This window comes from Labrus mixtus, chromosome 18 (assembly GCF_963584025.1).
Source record: "Labrus mixtus chromosome 18, fLabMix1.1, whole genome shotgun sequence".
Classification (NCBI taxonomy): Eukaryota; Metazoa; Chordata; class Actinopteri; order Labriformes; family Labridae; genus Labrus; species Labrus mixtus.
Genome location: NC_083629.1, coordinates 15,152,824 through 15,171,588, shown reverse-complemented (window position 1 = coordinate 15,171,588; position 18,765 = coordinate 15,152,824). Strand labels below are relative to the sequence as shown.

The window sequence follows — 18,765 nt, the reverse complement described above, 5'->3', positions numbered from 1 at the left end:
TTTTTGAAACTGGAAAACTGACTGCCACAGCACAAACACAAAACTTAAACACCACAGGAAACTAAAACTTTGCTCAGAAAAAAACCCAGATTTTCTGATTAATCACTACTGAAAGATTCAATATGGATTCTTAAAATCTCAGATTGATTTGCTGTGAATTTGTTTACATTTTCTCTTAATGATAATGAGGTTGAATGTTGTTCAAAGATGTCTAACCACTGGAAACAAACTAATAACATACAGAAACTGGTTCAACATAGTTAATAAGTCCAAAAGTTATGTAAACGACAGCTACCTAATTTATTGAATTTGTAACCAAAATGTAAAAATGAAATTTCCAATCAGAGAACTGCTTTATATTTTATTCACCTTCTAACAGACTCTAATGTGGACTCTAATGAGCCGCTCTGCTAAACACAGCCTAATGGAGCACACGGAGAGGACTACGAGGAGCTAAATCACAGTAAATATCTGGATAATAACTAAGATTTTATTCTACATTATTGTATTACCTGAGCTGATTAAGAAGATAGAATTTTACAAGTCCATTTCAGTCTAAAGGGTACCTACACCTGAAAATGAAAAGCTAAGACATGTTTGGTTCAACGCCGTTTGAGAGAGGCACAGAAGGAATAAACGTTGTTGATACAATCTAAAGTGGAACCAGTGAAGAGAAACACATTGCTACAACAGCAAACAAAATATAGTTATGTAGTATTTTTATATTCAGGGATTAACCATGAAAAATGGTAGCTGGACACACAAAAGGCCAGCGTAAACATCTATTTCACTTTCAGCTACATCCCCTCTTAACTTTGCCTCTTCACTGTGTTTTTATTTGGATTATTTCAGACACAAACAGTGATTAGATTCTGACTATAGGACACAGAGGAAGGATGACGGGGACCTCGGGGGACTTCAGGGTCCACACATGGTCCACACAGGGTCACAGAAACAGAGACTGACTAAATACGGTCATATCTGCAGAGGTGGCCTCGCAGGAAAACAAGCTGCAGCTGGCCGAGGTTCACACAAGGGCCTCCACAGAGGAGGAAGCAGCAGCAGGCGGAAAAAAAAGAGGAGGAGGGGGAATATCGGCCGGAGTGAGATCATGGCTTTTTGCTTTTGGCCACCATGGTTACCTAGTGCACTGACATCCACTCGGGGAAAATGGGACCCAAGGGGGACTGAGTGGTCTTTGTGCTTACGGAAGAGAATTCATGCGAGTATCTTGCATGACGGAAACACAAAACAACACACTTCAAAACTCAAACAGATACTGACCCACCACTCCTGGTCCTCCTCTCCGTCCACCACAATCACCTCGCCCTCAGAGAAGGTCAGCTCGTCCGGGTTGTCCGCGACACAGTTGTAAATGGCTTTAACTCGCTTCGGCCTCTGCTTCTGAGAGACATAACACAAACAGGTTTGATCAACTCTGTGCTCTAATGGAGGAAAATCAAGTGTGTGACTGATAACATACTTTGAAAAACACTGACTGGTGATAATGTGTGCTGGTAGAGCAGCAGGCTCATACAATGTCAAAGAATAGAAACAAAGAAAAAGATGCCATCTTCCTACAACTCTCCACTGACAGAGTAACAACTAATACACAATTTCTGGTTTGAAGGATGCAGATGAATCACTTTATTCCAACTTAAAACCCCTGGTAGAGAGCTAACAGTGCTGCTACAGAAAGTGGGGTAAAAGGTTCTTTGCCTGTGAGAGTACAGGATTGAAATTTAGAGCATGAGTAGATCCTGGAAAAACTGCGCCTACAGATCGAGCTGCAGCGTAAAGAACTGAATTTGCTCACTACAAACAGAATCAACCGCCACCTGAGAAATCAGCAGCACGTGACCATGCAACAAAATGAATGAATTAGCACTTTACAATCACCACTATGTCAATAATAATTAGAGGAAGAGAGGGGGGGGGGGGGGGGGGGACTCACTGGGTAGGCCTTCCTCGGCATGGGGGCCGGAGCCAGAGACTGACCTATGGAGTTCTGGGGGCATCCTGGCACTTCCTTGGCTGAAACAGGAAGGGGAAATTATATCACAACGACAACACAACTTTCCAGACGTAGCAGGCCCGGAAGATAGTAAAAGAATTTCCAGATTACGTCTCTGTACACTGGACACACACACAGATTAGGAGAAGTGACATTTCGCGTGTCCTTATCCGTTTACTCACTTGGTCTCTCGATTGATTGTGTTCGAGTGAGAGGTCCTCTGCTGAAGCTTTTATCATTGCTGAAAAAGCAAACACCACAAAGATTGTTAAAAAAAAAAAAAAAAAAATCCCTCTCATACAAAGACAAAAATCTAACAGAGAACTGTGCAAACTCTCAGCGGCTCTGTTATAGATTTATTACAGCACCAGCAGCCCGTTGGGAGATAAAACAGACTAGAGGGCGTCTGTGGAGAAGAGATTCCCTCGTCTGGCTTGATGCAGAGCTTTAGCCTAGAAGCTAATGAAATGGCTAAGCAACGACCATGTAGAATGATTTATCAGCATTCAAGAGCAGCAGGATACAAAGCCCCGGGGTAGTGAGCGAGGTCTCTCTCTCTGTGTGTGTGTGTGTGTGTGTGTGTGTGTGTGTGTGCGTGTGTGTGCGTGTGTGTGTAGTGAATTATATGAATCTATTGTTTTCCTGTGTGGCTAATGAGGCTGCAAACCCACCACTAAAAAAATGACTGCAGACTACAACACTTGGCTTTATACTTTGTTTACACTGAATTTGTTGTTTCATTGATTGCTGCAGTTCTTACCCTGAAGGAGATTTAGGCGGCACCACTCTGGAGCCCATCGGCCCCTGGCTGGACTTTGACTGGATACTCAAAGACTCCATCTTCGCCACAGGAGCAGGACCCAGACCTGGGACACACAGTAACACACCTGGATCACAAATTGAACACACCACTGGACTTGTATCTTTAAAAACGTAAAGAACAGCACAGGGTTTGATTCGATTGATTGCATGCTAAACAATAACTGACGTAACAACCAGAAGCAGATACATCTATAAAACAAAAGAAGGGCACTAGTTTTAAATTGTGAAAACCTCTATGATGATGGCATGTTCATATGGGCCTTTTAAAACAAACTCCTGTGTCCTTTTGGCAACAAGAAGAACCAAGAGAGAGGCTAGCAGTACTTAAAAGGGAAGAACATGTGAGGAGGAAGAGAAAGGAGAAGGAATGAGTCAGGACAGGAATTTATAGGGATCCATTTAAGTTTGTCATAAGATTGTTTAGCCAGGAAAAGGGAGGCCAACTCAAGGCTTGAAAGCAAGAGGTAGAGAAACATTTAAAAAAAAGATGCACTCAGATCCAGGGGAACAGAGAAATCGGCCTTCCTCCTGATATAACACAGTTAGGACAGTTAAGAGTTGATGATGGATATTCGGACACCAGGGTGGAAGAAAGCCAAGGCTTTAGTAAGAGCAGAAAAGGCTTCTTCAGCACCAGGGCGTCCCAAACCGGCTTTATGAAAGTGCACTTGATGTACTTAGATTCTTGTGGAGGTTACCAAGTATAGTACTGGATAAGCAAGTTTCACAAAAAGCTTGGTGTGAAGCAAGGGGAATACCAATTCCCAAGGAGAAAGAGTCCTCAGGTTTAATCCAGTTTTGGACTATATATCCTGAATGTACAAGGTTACACATTTACTGAGCTAGTGAACTATTAGAAAGTAATAATTTAGTAGATACCACAATGCAGAAAGCAGGAATCCCTGGTTTTGGAGTGTGCATAGAACACTCTAGTATGATATGGTCCCAGATTCAGACGGCAATGAAAACTTGCTCTCTTTAGATTTAGTAAGTGCATTTGGTTCAGTACCACACGGCCTGATGTGGAGTTCCTTTGACTTCGTTTGAGTGCCAATGGTGATTGTACACATGGTGAAAGCATACTGCCAAGATATTAGAATGTGTATACGTACTGCAGCTTTCACAACAGATTGGCAGAGATTAGAAATAGGCAGATAAATATCTTAAACAAATACATGTAATTTTGAAAAAGAATATCGTCAATCGATTTTCAGATTTGGATTGTACCCAAAAAGAAACTCCACTGGATTTAATGTTTACCAAACTATGTGAAAACATTCACATCTAATTCAATTAAAAAATTATGAACAAATACAATCAAATATAAAAGAACTAATCTTCAAGGACATTAACAGTTTTATATGTAAAGCTCAATATTGTTCTGTTATGCTGTCACTGTAGCTGTTGTCAAGCTCAAGACAAAGGAACGGGTCTATTAGGGTCCATACCTCCTGTTGAAGTGAGTCTCAGGGGGGGGACAGGAGGGTGCATGTTGGGGGGGTCTGAGGACGATCTCTGTCGGCCGCCCAGGTCTAAAGTACCGGGCTTCCAGCTGCTGGGTGCTGACGACTGAATGATCCCACCCAGACCGGATAACTGGGCTGAGGAAGAGGAAGGAGAAAGAGAGACAGGTTGTGAGAAGAACGATGAAAGACGGCAGAAGTGAGCTGCACTTTAAATTAGAGATGTTTTCTGTCGAGGGTTACTGAAAGTGACAGTTAATTGGGAGAATGTAGGAATTTGTAGCATGTCAGGGTTGGGGGCTGCGGTGAGACAAAGTGGACGACACAGCTGGTCGCCCCACCCCCCACCCCCCACCTGCTGGCAGCACTCCAGACAAACACTTAAGTTATTGAACAGCGACTGTTGGAGACATGTCACGTGTCAGCGGGCCTGATGAAGAATCTTAGCAGCACATAAACAGAGATTCACCAGTGGAGCTTATACAATAGATTAAGTTATATTAAGCTATTTTTGCTTGATAGTATCTAAAATATTTCCAGCATTTAAAACAATCAGATCAAATTGCAATGACATAGTAATGAGATCAAACAACTTTGTCGAAAAGCTGCTCTTCCAGCTGTCTTCAATGTGACTTCTCTGCTCTGGTACTCAGAGACATTGGATGTTGAAACAGGTCAAGAGGTCACAAAGACCTGTAGTAATTAACACAAAGCCCTCGGAAACCACTGGAACAGGGCTAAATCCTCAGGCATATCTTATAAATATCACTTCCCAGTGGTACTTAGAGAGGTCAGAGACGTTTAGAGAGGTTATCAGGTTAAGCAGGATTATGATGAACATGTTTCTCATCTTTTCATCCAAAGAAGCTTTACTATTTTAGAAGAATAAGCTTTTAGATTTACTCCATTTTCTTCTATAAATGCAACTATCCACTTTTGTCTCCATTTTCAAATTCAAGTGTTTACCCAGGTTCCTTGGGGGCAGGGGTGGAGCAGAGGTAGTGGCGGGCTGAGGCGAGGTGGAGTTGAGGATGGTGCCGTAGGTCTCGTTGTTGACCAGGTTAGGTATATATGTGCGCTGCTTGTCCTTGGTGAGTCCGACAGAGTCCCGGCCTGCAGAGCTCAGACCGGCCTGGAGGTGGGAGTTGGTGCTTGGAGTGTAGCAGCTGACAGGACGCTCATCTCTGCGGTGAGGGCTGGGCTGCAGGTCAGGGGGGGACAATGATAGGGTACAGTGTGTTTGTAAGTAAACTTCATGTCAAATTAACTGTTCAGACGGTTTACTAGATTTCATCTCTTCACTGTATGTTTAGTACGTAACTTTATTTCACATCTTTTTTTTTTATTATTTTGAATCTAGAGATACATTGTCTGTAGAAGAAAGACATAAACACTCTGTCTTTGCTTGTTTAAAAGGGACATATATAAATATTTTGCAATCCCCAAGAGACACCAAACTTTTTATAAATAAAAGTCCAAAGCAGATTTGTCTAGATGTCATCTGTCATCTAAATGTAGATACTGCCTAAAGAAATGTATTTTTTTTTTACACACGTTCAGTCATTTCAGAGAGAAATCATCCCATCATCTCATCATTTGAGAAATCAAATGAAGCAGCAGGACTAGTTTCAATGCCAAGCAGACGGATTTAACAGTTCTAAAGGAATAACACATTCAGATTTTGTTAAAGGAGGAAACATTTCTCTCTATTAGAACCAAAACAAAGCTTGCTTCAATTGGTTTCATCATCCTCTAAGAGACTCTGATTTTTTTTCCCGCTTCTTTAAAATGTTTCCTTGTTGTTTGTTTAATTATTCCTTTTTTGCCGAGCTGTATTGGTTCTATTAAAACTGAACGTGTGCAGACAGAAGCCTCTTTCACCTTCTCATCCAGATCTTCATCACTTTCATCCAAGTCTTCGTGCTGCAGGCACCACTCATATTCAACGTGGACGTGAGCGTTGAATTTCCCTGCCAGTGCTTGGTTCAACTGCAGACACAAACAAATACAAATACTCAAAACAAACATAAACGACTGACGGCCATCAACAATACAATCAGGACGGTATACGTTTAGAGGCAGAAGGCAAAAAGACTAAACACAGTGTCCTCACCAGCTCCTCACACTGCAGGTGTTTAAGCCTCCGAGCGATATCCAGCGGTGTCTCCCCGGCCTCATTAGCTGGAGGAGAAGACAACACAAACATATAATCACCGTTGGATCCACATGAGTACAAACACACAGCCCATTTTCTTTCCTCCCACTCCAGTGTGACATGAGAAATGTGTAATTAGAGCATTTCCCACAGTGAACAACTCTCTAGTTTCCCTCTGTCCTCCTCCTAACTGGATCTATTATCTGCCTGTTGTGTTGTCAGAGCGGAGCGGAAAGATTTGTGTTGTGAGAGAGAGTTGCCATGGTCTGCTGGCACAGCATCCACCTCTGGGAACCAAATCTGAAAGGCTTGATCCAAAGAGTGTGCGTGTGTGTGTGTGTGTGTGTGTGTGTGCGTGTGCGTGTGCGTGTGCGTGTGTGCGTGCGTGCGTGTGTGTGAGAGAGAGGATGAGCCAGACATTTTTTTTTTTTGTGGGAGATGGTGGAAGAGGTATGCAGAGCATTTACACAGTGTAATCGAAACTACAACAAACCTCTTACATTAGTAAAGATACTAGATTACTGATACCCAAACAGTATGAAGATGTGAGTTCTTAGTATATAGAGTGGCCCAAACCACAGTGTTTTATTATCGATTATTATCAATGATGCAGGAACATTAAAGCAGTCTCATAAAAGTTGTCGATGAAGCTTTGAAAAGTGTGTTTTGTATTGCCTTTTGAAGTTTTTAATCTGCAAATCCACAAACCTAATAAAAATATTTGTCATCACTGATACATTTTTTTCTGATTTGATTTTATGAACAATATGTGTTATTCATAGTTAGGCACGTATCTGACAGGTGGACGCGATTTAACGGTTTGTCAAGAGGCTTAAAACCGGCCTCAGCTCCAGCTCTCAGCCTGTTGTTAGGTTGACTGAAAGTTAAGGTGAGAGAGGATTTCCAGCATGGCGGCTGCTGCCTCCAGAGCCCTCTAGCCTGTTGTTAGGTTGACTGAAAGTTAAGGTGAGAGAGGATTTCCAGCATGGCGGCTGCTGCCTCCAGAGCCCTCTAGCCTGCTGTAACAGATGACTGACATCACTCAGGCTTCATTCATTAATATTTACAGTCTATGATTAAAACTGGTTGCACAAGAACCTGTTCACTCTTAGTAAGAAAAATATAACTAACGCTTAAAAAATACTTACTTACTAATCCCTGATTTAAATGATTTGATAAGAGGCTTGATTTGAGATTTATTTTTGTATTTCTGAAGATATAATGTGATTAGACTCTGGAATGAGAATAAAGAGAAAAAAAGAAAGGAGATGGACACTGAATGCACCATTCTTGCAGCTACTTCATTTTCTTACCGATCTCTATGGAGGCCTTCCCCCTCAGCAGCAGTTTCAGACACTCACTGTTGTCTGTCAGGCAGCAGTAGTGCAGTGCTGTGCTGCCTTTGACCGTCTGCTTATCCAGATTCAAGCTGCCAGGAAACACAGAGGGAGTTAACTTTTAATCCCAACACTGGAGGAGAAAAATTAAGCATTTGTTTCTCCTGTCTCTCACCAACTCCCCTCTGAAGATCTCCCAACCAAAGACAAAAAGAGATTCTATCTACAGTATTGATATTCAAGCACTAGTTTTATTAAGCATTTGAAAACTAAAGGAGATAAATATACAATTAAAAGTAGGAAGGAGAAGTACGTGATCCGTGTAAACAATCAAGATGGTGTTGTAAAATATCTTGAATTTGGTCTGGTCAATATAACAGTTCAGGAGACATGATCTGTAGTCTTGGTGCTGTATGATCTAACAAGTGATGTGTTTTATGGGTGGAAATTGAATATTTGCTGCTGCGTCATATTGCATTGGGTAAGAGATGAATAACTTAAAGGATAAATCCTTTGTGCTCCTCCGTGTTTCTTTTTACCTGTTCTGAGTGAGGAAGTCGACGATGTGAAGAGACGTTCGATCCACCAGTCTGACAGCGAGATGAAGAGCCGTCTCTCCTTGTTCCTGTGAGAAAATCAGGAATCATTTGCGTTACATCAGAGGGAGTTTTTCTAGAATAATAGAAGACGAAGGATGAAACAGAGGAGGAATAGTAATTGGTAGAAAGTTTCAAAGTTTGTGTACTGACATGCCCGTTAGCCAGAGGTATGGGCTCCATGAGGTCGACTCCCTCAGCGTAGACCTGGACGAGCGAGAAGATGTCTCGGGCTTTTACAGCATCGCACAACGTGTGTAGCCGCGACGTCGCGTCAGGACACTTCTTCCTGGCGAATCGTTTCTCGGTGTATTTGGCCGTGATGAAGTCTTTCCTTGCCTGCCTGGTGGAAGATGTGAAGAGGAAGATGCTCAGTCGTTGCTGGATAGTCTTTTTTGAAAATAACATGTTCAGCTTTATATATGCTGCCACTTAGTGTTAAGAATCTCCGCCTGTACATGCAATCTGTTGTTTGAGAGTAAAACTCTGCAGCACAAAGAAGAACAGGCAAATAGAAACTTCTGCAGGAAACAAAAACTAAACAAAACTTTGATACCCTTTAAAGCTCTTTATTATTCTATACTTGTTTGATTAAAAAAAATGATATAGTATGTAAATCCTGAGCCTATCGGATGAATTTGAGCTCGTTTGTATTTTCTATTCTCTTCGCATTTTGAAGATGTTATGACAATTCTGTGTCTGAAGACAGTGAACGTTTTGCTGGAGCTCTGAAACAAATCTGAACATCCTTGCAAAAAATATCAGTGATCAATCTGTTCATTTGTAAAATATCAGACGTAAATATTAGGCATCATATATGAAATAAATATGTGAAAATATCGTCACAGATTTTCTGATTGAACTCTGAACACACATTGAAATGCCTTTTCTACTTGGATCACGTGGCATTTTTAAAAAAAAACATTATCAATTCATGATAATTATATCATTCCTGATAAGTTGATCCGAGTAAGGATTTGCTAATGTTACAATGAGAAGAGAGAGAGAGAGAGTGTGTCTAAGGAAATAGGATAGATAAGTTGAAGGGCTGACTTACATGTCACTGGCTGGGTTGGGTTTCACCACGTTTTCAGCGTTTAAACAAGCCTCCATGATTTCATTAAAGCCTGCATTCCCCACATTCTTGGCCAGCTGTGAAGCACACACACATCAACACATGAAGAGCACACTTTTAAATTAAAACTGGTAAGAACCATTTGCTGAACCACATGCATAAATTTAAGAGTCATTGACACCTCGTCACCTAGGATGCGGCACAGACCCTAAACTGTGTGTGTGTGTGTGTGTGTGTGTGTGTGTGTATGTATGTGAAGCTTTATAAACTGCTCAAGGCCTGTCTGACTGTGGCCAACACAAGTGGCGTCTCAACACAGAGATTGGATGCATTTTATCGCGATCGACCCACAGGCAGTAAATCTCTACACCAAACAGTGATTAGAAAAGCCAAAATAATCTAGGCTATTCAGAGGCCTTGGATGAACAGGAGAGCGAGGCCTTGGATGATGCTACACTTGATTTGCAATCCTACTTGCTCTATCACCTCCTACCCCTCCTCTACTCAAAGGTTATCCTGCCTTAAATCTATCCTGTCTGATGTTGTGTTGGAAATCAATACAATGGGAGGTTTTCAAGCAACAAGACGAAGGTGGTTTACCAAGAGCTCTGAGGTGCTGAGTACGTCAAGCGTGAGGGACTGGATCCTGGAGTAGTGGACTCCCAGCTCCCTGTGGATCCCTGAACATTCGATACAGGTGAGGATGCCGAGGTTGGTCGACAGCCATGTTGGGTCTGACAAATAGAAAAAGGGAAAGTCAAGAGGCTGCATAGAACAGGAGGGAAAAGATGAGGAGGAAAATGGGGAATAATGCATACTGGTGACATGCTATCTGCGGGCAAAAAGCACTAAGGCAAAAGTCAATTCTGCTAACTTTGAGGTGTTCTTGTATGTGTGGTCTGTGGAAATTTAATAGAAGCCTGGAGGACTTTCTACTATCCACTTACATGCAGTATCAGAGGAAAGTGACAGAGCTGAACTGTAACCAAGTCTGACCTAGATACTCAGTGTACATACTGTAAGTGTATGTTATGTACAGTATGACAGATTATCCACATGTCTGCAGGGTAGAACTCATGGGATTGAAGTAAAAATTGCACGTAGGGGGGGAAAAAAGGATTTGAGAGTCTTGTCAGAACTTTTAGATACAGATACTTTTTTTTTCTTCTATATTCTGAGATGAGAACATACGAAGACCATACCAGTGGTTCTGCATGCTTCAGCTCATAAGTATTCATTGACATCACTGCCAACATTCTTCAAAAGCATTCCACACATTTTTAGACTGATTTCATACCTCGAGGCAGAAAATAAATTCAGTTAATTTACTCCAGAAATCCTGAAACACGCTTCTAATTGTAGCGTACATGTTGTAGGGATTCTCTTTTGACACAGTCAGGAGGCACAGATGTGGGTTAATGGATTTCCCCGCAACTTCAAAGTCAATACTTCCGAGGAAGCTATCACACTTTTTTCCTCTGGAATTCCTGGGAGTTGTCATAATAAATTATATATGACTTCAACGTCAAAGAGGTGCGTAATCGGGGTTAGATTTTGACTGGTCTCGATCTTGTGTTTGGAGATTTTAATTTGTATTAAATGGGCACAGCACCTTCTTTAATTTTGGTAATGCACATATTGTAGCCGATGCTGTGTGATGGATACAAGTGTTTGATTAACTCAAAGGACAGATTCTGGACGCAGGTAGCCTAGTGGTTATGTCGCGTGCCCCATGCGTGGAGGCAGTGGGTTTGAATCTAACCTCTGCACTTTGCTGCATGTCATCCCCCTCCACTCTCTCCTCCCAACAATTCCTCTCTCTCTTCAACTGTCCTATTCAATAAAAGGCAAAAAGGCGCTAAAGTATCTTTAAAAAAGGACAGATTATTTTACAAAGAGAACCTGCACTTACATTTCTGAAAAACCTGACATAACATACAGTGACGGTGGAAAAACTCTGAAAGGACACACTGTTCATACACGCACGGAATCACAGAGTAATGCAGAACAAATAAATACAAGAAGTCTAGGAAATCCAGGGATCTCTATTCTTAACATGGTATGCATGATGTAAACATAACATCATTTTGTGTTCTATTTTTGAAGAACATTTTTACTTACTTCTGAAAAAAAAAACATTCGGTCTGTACTAAAAATCTAAAAGTAAACATAGTTGTTATGAGAAAACAATGTGGATATGGTTATTTATTTTCGTTAAAAACGTACTTGTCAGAAACTGTGAAATGTGTGATAAATAGGGCTCTTTTCCTTTTCTCTACAGTCCTCTAGTAATGGTTATAATCATCTTAATTGAAGCTGACCATACAATATAAACCATCATGAAATGGCAAATTAGAAACTACATCAAGAAGTGAGGGATTTCTTTTGTGTGAAAAGGTCATCAACTTAGAAAACATCACCACCAGTGATACAGTTAGCGAAGCTGCCACATTAAAGTAAAGATCCCGACATGTGATCTCATTCTGCGCGGGGAATAATATGTGAGGCGTCCATCTTTGCCACTCACTGGACGCTCCGCAGTCGCAGCACACGTCGTTTCCTGTCATTCTCTTCACTTCTCCCAGGATCGCCTTGGTCAGCTCCTGCACGATGTTATTCTCGCCGACATGATGGTCCCCTTTAAACGCCTGATTCAACGCCTCTTCTTTACTGTTCTGCAGCACAGAGATCCAGCTGGAGCAGAGCACAAGGGATGAAAATGAAATATAATGACAGAGGGGGGTAAAGACAGGGTGTGAGGCAGGAAGTGTGTAGAAAGTAGTGAACAGGAAGTGTTCCTGCATGAGACTGGACACTCACACATGGAAAGGAAAGGAACGGGAACTTACATCTGACAGTCCTGGTCGTCCTCGGCCTGAAAGTGATACGTTCTGTCGTCTGAAACAAAAAAATGAATGAATGACACAACAGAGAAGAGGGAAGACATTAAAGTAGTCTACGCATTAGTCTGAGGCTGCACCCCTGCAAAAAAAAACATCAACAACAAAAAGCTCTTATTCTTGTCTGTAGATGTGACTCACTCACTTCAAACCAGAAAGACTGAAGACTATTTTAACTCACTCTATACAAAGCAATTTAAACGGTGCTGTTTTTCCAGTGGCAGAAGCTCCAGCACTCCAGAAGAAAAGGCCCAGATCTCAAAGGGTCAAGTTGTTAATAAAAAGGCTCAACTGCCTCTCACAAAATACTCCAAACACATGTTTTTAGCTTCGTCTTACAGTCGAGCAAGAAAACCCAAAAAGGCTAAAGTATAATTTATTGATAGATTCTTTAGAAGTGCTGGCACCTAATTTCTTGGACTGAAAAGGCAATGACACACATATTATGTCAATCAATCCATCATGTCTTTTTTCATTGTGAATGACTTTCTTAGGATCGAGACTAAAAGCTAGATTGAGGTATGCTTTATGTGTTGATGTATTCTTCAAATCATTAAAGAGAAGAGAAAGTCATTTGAAATCCACTTTGCTGATGAATAAATCTCGTCCTGCTGCGTGGTGGATGACTGGAGATAATTAAAATGATGCATTCGAGTGCAACATATGCAGATTGGTGACATAAAAAGGTTTCAGAAGAAGTTGGCTAGAAGGGAGTAACAACGAAAAGGAAAGCAATGGAGTACATTGAATAATAGAGGAGTTTAGTGGAAGACAAAGAGAGAGGGTTTAACTTACGGGATATGAGGTCAAAGCTTCTCTTCTCCTCGGGGTTGTGTTTCACCTGGCAGGTGAGCAGGTTGAGTTTAGCTGGAGGTCGGTTAGCCTGCAAGAGAGAGAGAGAGAGAGAGAGAGAGAGAGAGAGAGAGAGAGAGAGAGAGAGAGAGAGAGATGAAGAACAGAGAGAGAGAGAGAGAGAGATGAAGAACAGAGATAGAGAGAGAGAGATGAACAGAGAGAGAGAGAGAGAGAGATGAAGAACAGAGAGAGAGAGAGAGAGATGAAGAACAGAGAGAGAGAGAGAGATGAAGAACAGAGAGAGAGAGAGAGAGAGAGATGAATAACAGAGAGAGAGAGAGAGAGAGTGAGGGGAATAATAAAAACAGAAACGAGGGGGAGTGTTGTGTTTAACTGTATCTGACTGCTGCTGCTGGAGCCAAATCAAACTTCTGATAAGCTGCTACGTGTGAGATGAGCTGTGTTAGTGAGAGGAGTTTAATCTTTATATGGGAATGACACAATTCAAGTTTAAAATCTATTATGTGAGGGATATGTCCACATGTGAACTCTGCCGTTTCTTCATATTTATGGTTATTAGACAGTCAGGACACTGTTCATATACTGTGTGCATCAAGTATTCATTCATTATTAAATTAGGTCTACGTGTGTTTTAATTTGTGTGTCTTTCAGTTTTCACAGAGCTCAGAGCTAAAAAATAAATAAAAAGAAAAAGAAAAAGCATGGCTGGTAACTGACTGTGCCGTGTGAGATGGTGAGGTATCCGTTCTTCGCTGTGCATTTTCTCTTCTGCCAGACTTTCCTCAACCTGAGCAGACAGAAGACAGTGTTACTATGTCACATACACAGCAGAAACACACACTGCTGATAAAATATGAATATGATCACATGTTATAATAAAGAACACATGCATTACTAATGACAGGCTGAGAAATGTACGTGCATATACATCCTTAAAAACATGAATATTTTATAAAAGAGCTGAATTGATCGACAAGTTGTCAAAAAAGTATTTAGTTTGAAACAAGTTAAACTGAATGAATTAAGTATTTCTTCATTAAAAACACCAGTTATAATTTCTTCATATTCATTCTTTTTCTCATGTTACATCATGCTAGATTAAAAAAACAACTGCAAAGTAGTGCACTGAAAGATTTCTAAATATAGCACACTTACATCCTTATTGGTTTTTTGATAGGTTGATAAGTTTGTTTCATGATTAGCTAAATTAGACTGAAATGACACCGTCTGCATAGCCGTATAGCCTAGCCTCCAGTTTCTCACTGAAGTATCCAAGCTGTCCGGCATCTCTTGTGGCTTATACACGTACTATTGACATGTACCTCATACAACCCCACATCAAGAATCCAAACTATCCCTTTAAAGTCGTTCTCGAAAGCTCACCCGTCACTCTTCTTGTACAGGTAGCCGCTGCGCTCTGTGCCGTGCTCCTTGTTACCCTGTGGTTGGTGCAGGCTATAGGTGGTGCTCTGCCGCACCTGTGATTCCTAAGAAAAAATACACACAAACAGAAAGATATGACAAATCAGCACATTTACACAAATGAATTTGATGATCCCATTACGCTCTACTTTGTGGTCTCTCTCACTGCTGAGAATTTAAAGGCATGTAGAGACAATGATGGGAAGACTGCTGCTGTGAGGCTGAATGATTTTGCACACGTGGGGATAAGGGATTGAGAGCTTTACACCTCTTGTGAAACACGAGGGGGAGAAATGTTTTGTTTCCTTAGAAATTCTGAAAGGTTTAAAACACAATTGACACTGCAAATTCAAGCATGAATGCAGTTTTAACAATATATATTTTGTATATTCAGGTTTGATTGTAAATTATTATTCCCTGAAAACAATGAAAAAGTGGATATTTGTAGAAATAATGTCACTTCTTTTATTGAAACAAAACATGAAAGTGGGAGAAAGACTTCTGAAGGCATGGGAAGGCCTTTAATAGTAGTATAGGTGTGTGCTGTTATCAGCAGACACATGCAGCACACAGGATAATCTATCAGGAGCTGGACTGAAGCTCCATCTGCAGCTGATTAAAACAAGAATTTACAACTAAAATTCACCAAAGCTGTGGAAAATGGCAAAACATACACTATCGTCTGACATGAAAGCACAGAAAATAAACTATTTATCCATAACTACAACTGAAACAACACCACAGTAAAAAACTAAATGCAAAAACAACGGAACGTTTTTAATCAAGATGGCCACTTACTCTCCTAGACTTGTTTCACAAAAGACGGAGGCAGTGAAGGAAAGAGAAGACAATCTTCAGGTGATACCGGGAGCAACATGTCTTTTATTTCACTTAGATATGACAGCCACTCGTACCGGTGGGAATTTTTTATTTTATTTTGTGTTACCTCCTTCTGCTCCACCTGCAGCGACGTCTTGAGGACGTCTCTTAACTGCGTCAGCTGTTTCCTCTCCTCGTCCTGCACCTGCTTTATCTGTGGGAAAGAAAACATCCAAGAAAACAGAAGAGAAAGAGAAGGCGAGAAAAAAGGCAACATAATGCATGTTTAATAGAAATGTTTGGTTTAAACAGAGGAAAGAAGATATCAGAGCAGTGGGATTTCTCACTGTGTGCAGATCTGTGGCCAGTTTCTCTATGGAAGGTTTCAGGTTATCAACAGCTTTCAGACCGTCCTGAAAGAAACTGAACAGGAAGAAAAATAAGTCAAAAGCAACAAAACTGAGCCACAACATACTTTAGCTATGTAAAGAGTCTTTGTTGACATTGATTGACTTGTTACCCTTTCTAAAAGACACACAGCAGTTTAAATGTGTACAGGGTTTAGTGAGTCTTACTTGCACTGTGCGTGGAAGTATTTGATGAGGTTCTGCAGCAGATCGACCCCCTTCTTGATTTTGATCTCGTTGACCTTGAGGAGATACTGGGAACATATTGAATAAAAGATTCAGTCAGACACAGTGAGGCTGGGTTCAGTCCCAGAGACAGGCAACCTGAGATCCATCTCATACATAACGACCCTCTCATATCAAAAACCTGACCTCTTCTATTACAGTAAACCTCAAAGGGGTACACACCTTGAAAAAAACAAAAAAAAAATTCCAAACCTCCTTTATCTTTTGAAATAATAGTTAAAACAGCTGTTAATTTTTTTCCAAATCATATTTACTTCAGTTTGAAATCACTCCTTCAGTAAACAATTTAGAGTAAATTGTCTTTTACTCCCACTCTTAGGGCCGTCTCACCTCACACATCTGCAGCTGGAAGAATCTCCTCTCCTTCTCCATCTCTTCAGCGATTTCAGCCCCGCTGATTTCGGTCCTGATCATCCCATGCTGCCTTGCATGCTCCTTCTTCTCCTTCTCTATCTTTGTGCTGCCAGGAAATGACATCACAAGGGTCAAACAGCCGACAGCACTATTATAACAGCAGCATTAATGCTCAACTAAAGTGCAGCTCAGTGTAAAATCAGCCCTTATGCTAACCTGCAGACTAGTTTGTGATTGGGGATTTAGGGGGTTGATGGTGTTGATGTATTGTTAGTGTTTCTGTGATATTTCGTCTAGGTCATCCAGGTAGTAAAAAGTCTTCAAAACTTAAAATAAGTTCTGTTTTCCATCAGTCAATTATTGCAAATAACCCTGCAGGATTACTTCATTTCCTTATGATGGATGACAAGCATCATTCATGACTTTTCTTCCACTTATAACACAGTCATAGCAACCTCTTTATCACCAGCAAACCATCCCCATTATAGGAATGATGTTTATAAAAGGTGTCCTTACATCTCTGGTTTCTCCACACAATAACTAAAGAAGCCATTCAAACTGTATTTGCCTATTTTATAATACTGGATTTACAGATGTACTATGAACACGACATTTATGAAGGAGAAACATCTGGCTAATTGCACTGCACTGATTTTTTTTTCATTACACTGAAGTAGTTAAAAAAATAGTCAGTGTTGCTCGAATTTCCTGAATTTGAATTTCCAACAGAGGTTCAAATGCACCAAACAAATCTGTGATTTGGGAGGATTATGTCATTAGCATAAAGCTTGTTAGCAAAATCAAAAACGTGTTGTTGTCACTCATGATAGCAAGTGAATATCAGAAGAAATCAGACAGCAGAGTTACTATGACAGTTTCTGTTTATTAGATTTCTAACTGATGCACATTAGGTAATTGTTATGTGAATACATTATGTAGAGGTTTTAGGTTAGGTATGGGTGTAGGGTTTTGTGGGGTCAGGGATAATGGACCTGGGGGGGCGTTGTGACAAAATGGGTTAAGTAGTAAAAGGTTTTGATGACTAGTAATGGAGACACTCTGCCTGACAGTCAGTACTCAGGGCTGATTTTACACTAATACCACATCTCTGCATACAGTATCTCACTCAGGCAATCAGCAAAACACACCCAACACACAAACACACAGGGGAGGAGGAGGCACCAAACCATGCAACAGGGCATTCTTTTCCATATGCTGTTTTTTTGGTTTCTAACAGCATATTTCCAAACAAAAAGGATGCAGCACTATGTTGTCTCTTAGATATTTCTACTCTCTCTAGCTGTGAGCACTTTCTTCATGTGCATAAAGACAGATTTTACTCCCTCATGTTCCACTATGAGATCTGTCTTACCTGCAGAGAGGCTAGGTTCAACCTATGACAAGAAATGCCCAAAAGCTTTTCCAAATCTCTAGATTAGAGAATCAACATCAAAGTGTTGTGAACATGAAAACCATTCTCAGAGGAATAGTTTGATATTGTGGGAAATATGCAAACTTTCAGTGTTAGATTAAATCTAAATCTTGATTTGAAAAACAAATAGTACTTGAGGAATACACGAGTTATAGCATGTGAATCTTCAGTAATGCTGGTAGGGAATTTACGGTAGCAGACACTACTGAATGTGAGCACTGTGACTTTTTACCATGGGTTGTTGGAGTACTTTTTTGAGGCCTTAAGTGTAGCGTTTCAGCAGTCGCCATGTTGGACAACAGTATTATGCCTCTATCCTTATTGTAAGATCACCATAGTTGTGCCTTTGTCAATAACAAGGTGGTCAAAACATAGGATTACCCTTTTTTTAAATGCATTTTTCTCTGAATTTGATGTTATTTGGATGAAAAAAACATCATACTCCATAAGACGACTCTAAGCTAGTCATTGAATTCTCACAATAAGCCTTAAAAGTGTGGTGTCAATAACCTTGTCTAACTTTCAGAAAGAGAAACATGTATTCCACATCATTCCTTTTAAAAGCCCTCTAAAGAACTACTGTATGTTGTTCTGTTTATATAATGACGCAGGGTGATGCTCAACTTTTAAAAGAAAGCAACAAAAGTTTGTATTTGAAGTGTTGTTCCACAATAAATAGTAGTCATTAACATATTTATGTTACAAATAATGCTACGTTTGAGTTGATTTTTTTTGTTTGTGTGATCTATTTGCTCTGCTGTTTCTTTCACTGTAAAGGTTACGGCTTTTTGTTTTGGTTGTAAACCTGAATAAACCAGATTTGATGTCATGCAGAGTTCACTGTTGGCCTTTGTCAGCACATGAATCATCAGCCCTGACAGCATTACAGCATCATCAGAGCTGACAT

At 40.6% G+C, this 18,765-nt stretch overlaps 1 protein-coding gene across 2 annotated transcripts in view; it reads right to left on the bottom strand.

Moving 5' to 3' along the window:
* asap2a (ArfGAP with SH3 domain, ankyrin repeat and PH domain 2a) overlaps window positions 1-18,765 on the bottom strand; it is a 310,370-nt gene that overhangs the window by 1,782 nt on the left and 289,823 nt on the right. For both annotated transcript variants that reach the window (XM_061062247.1, XM_061062248.1), the window contains 22 exons: window positions 16,403-16,532; window positions 15,995-16,080; window positions 15,767-15,842; window positions 15,547-15,633; window positions 14,562-14,665; window positions 13,896-13,965; window positions 13,158-13,245; window positions 12,312-12,360; window positions 11,990-12,156; window positions 10,063-10,196; window positions 9,445-9,539; window positions 8,541-8,730; window positions 8,331-8,416; window positions 7,768-7,883; window positions 6,413-6,480; window positions 6,181-6,288; window positions 5,266-5,500; window positions 4,285-4,437; window positions 2,775-2,880; window positions 2,197-2,255; window positions 1,955-2,034; window positions 1,285-1,404 (listed from right to left, as the gene is read on the bottom strand). In XM_061062247.1, coding sequence (XP_060918230.1) covers window positions 1,285-1,404; window positions 1,955-2,034; window positions 2,197-2,255; window positions 2,775-2,880; window positions 4,285-4,437; window positions 5,266-5,500; window positions 6,181-6,288; window positions 6,413-6,480; window positions 7,768-7,883; window positions 8,331-8,416; window positions 8,541-8,730; window positions 9,445-9,539; window positions 10,063-10,196; window positions 11,990-12,156; window positions 12,312-12,360; window positions 13,158-13,245; window positions 13,896-13,965; window positions 14,562-14,665; window positions 15,547-15,633; window positions 15,767-15,842; window positions 15,995-16,080; window positions 16,403-16,532 — 2,407 coding nt within the window. The remainder of the gene's footprint in view (window positions 1-1,284; window positions 1,405-1,954; window positions 2,035-2,196; window positions 2,256-2,774; window positions 2,881-4,284; window positions 4,438-5,265; window positions 5,501-6,180; window positions 6,289-6,412; window positions 6,481-7,767; window positions 7,884-8,330; window positions 8,417-8,540; window positions 8,731-9,444; window positions 9,540-10,062; window positions 10,197-11,989; window positions 12,157-12,311; window positions 12,361-13,157; window positions 13,246-13,895; window positions 13,966-14,561; window positions 14,666-15,546; window positions 15,634-15,766; window positions 15,843-15,994; window positions 16,081-16,402; window positions 16,533-18,765) is intronic.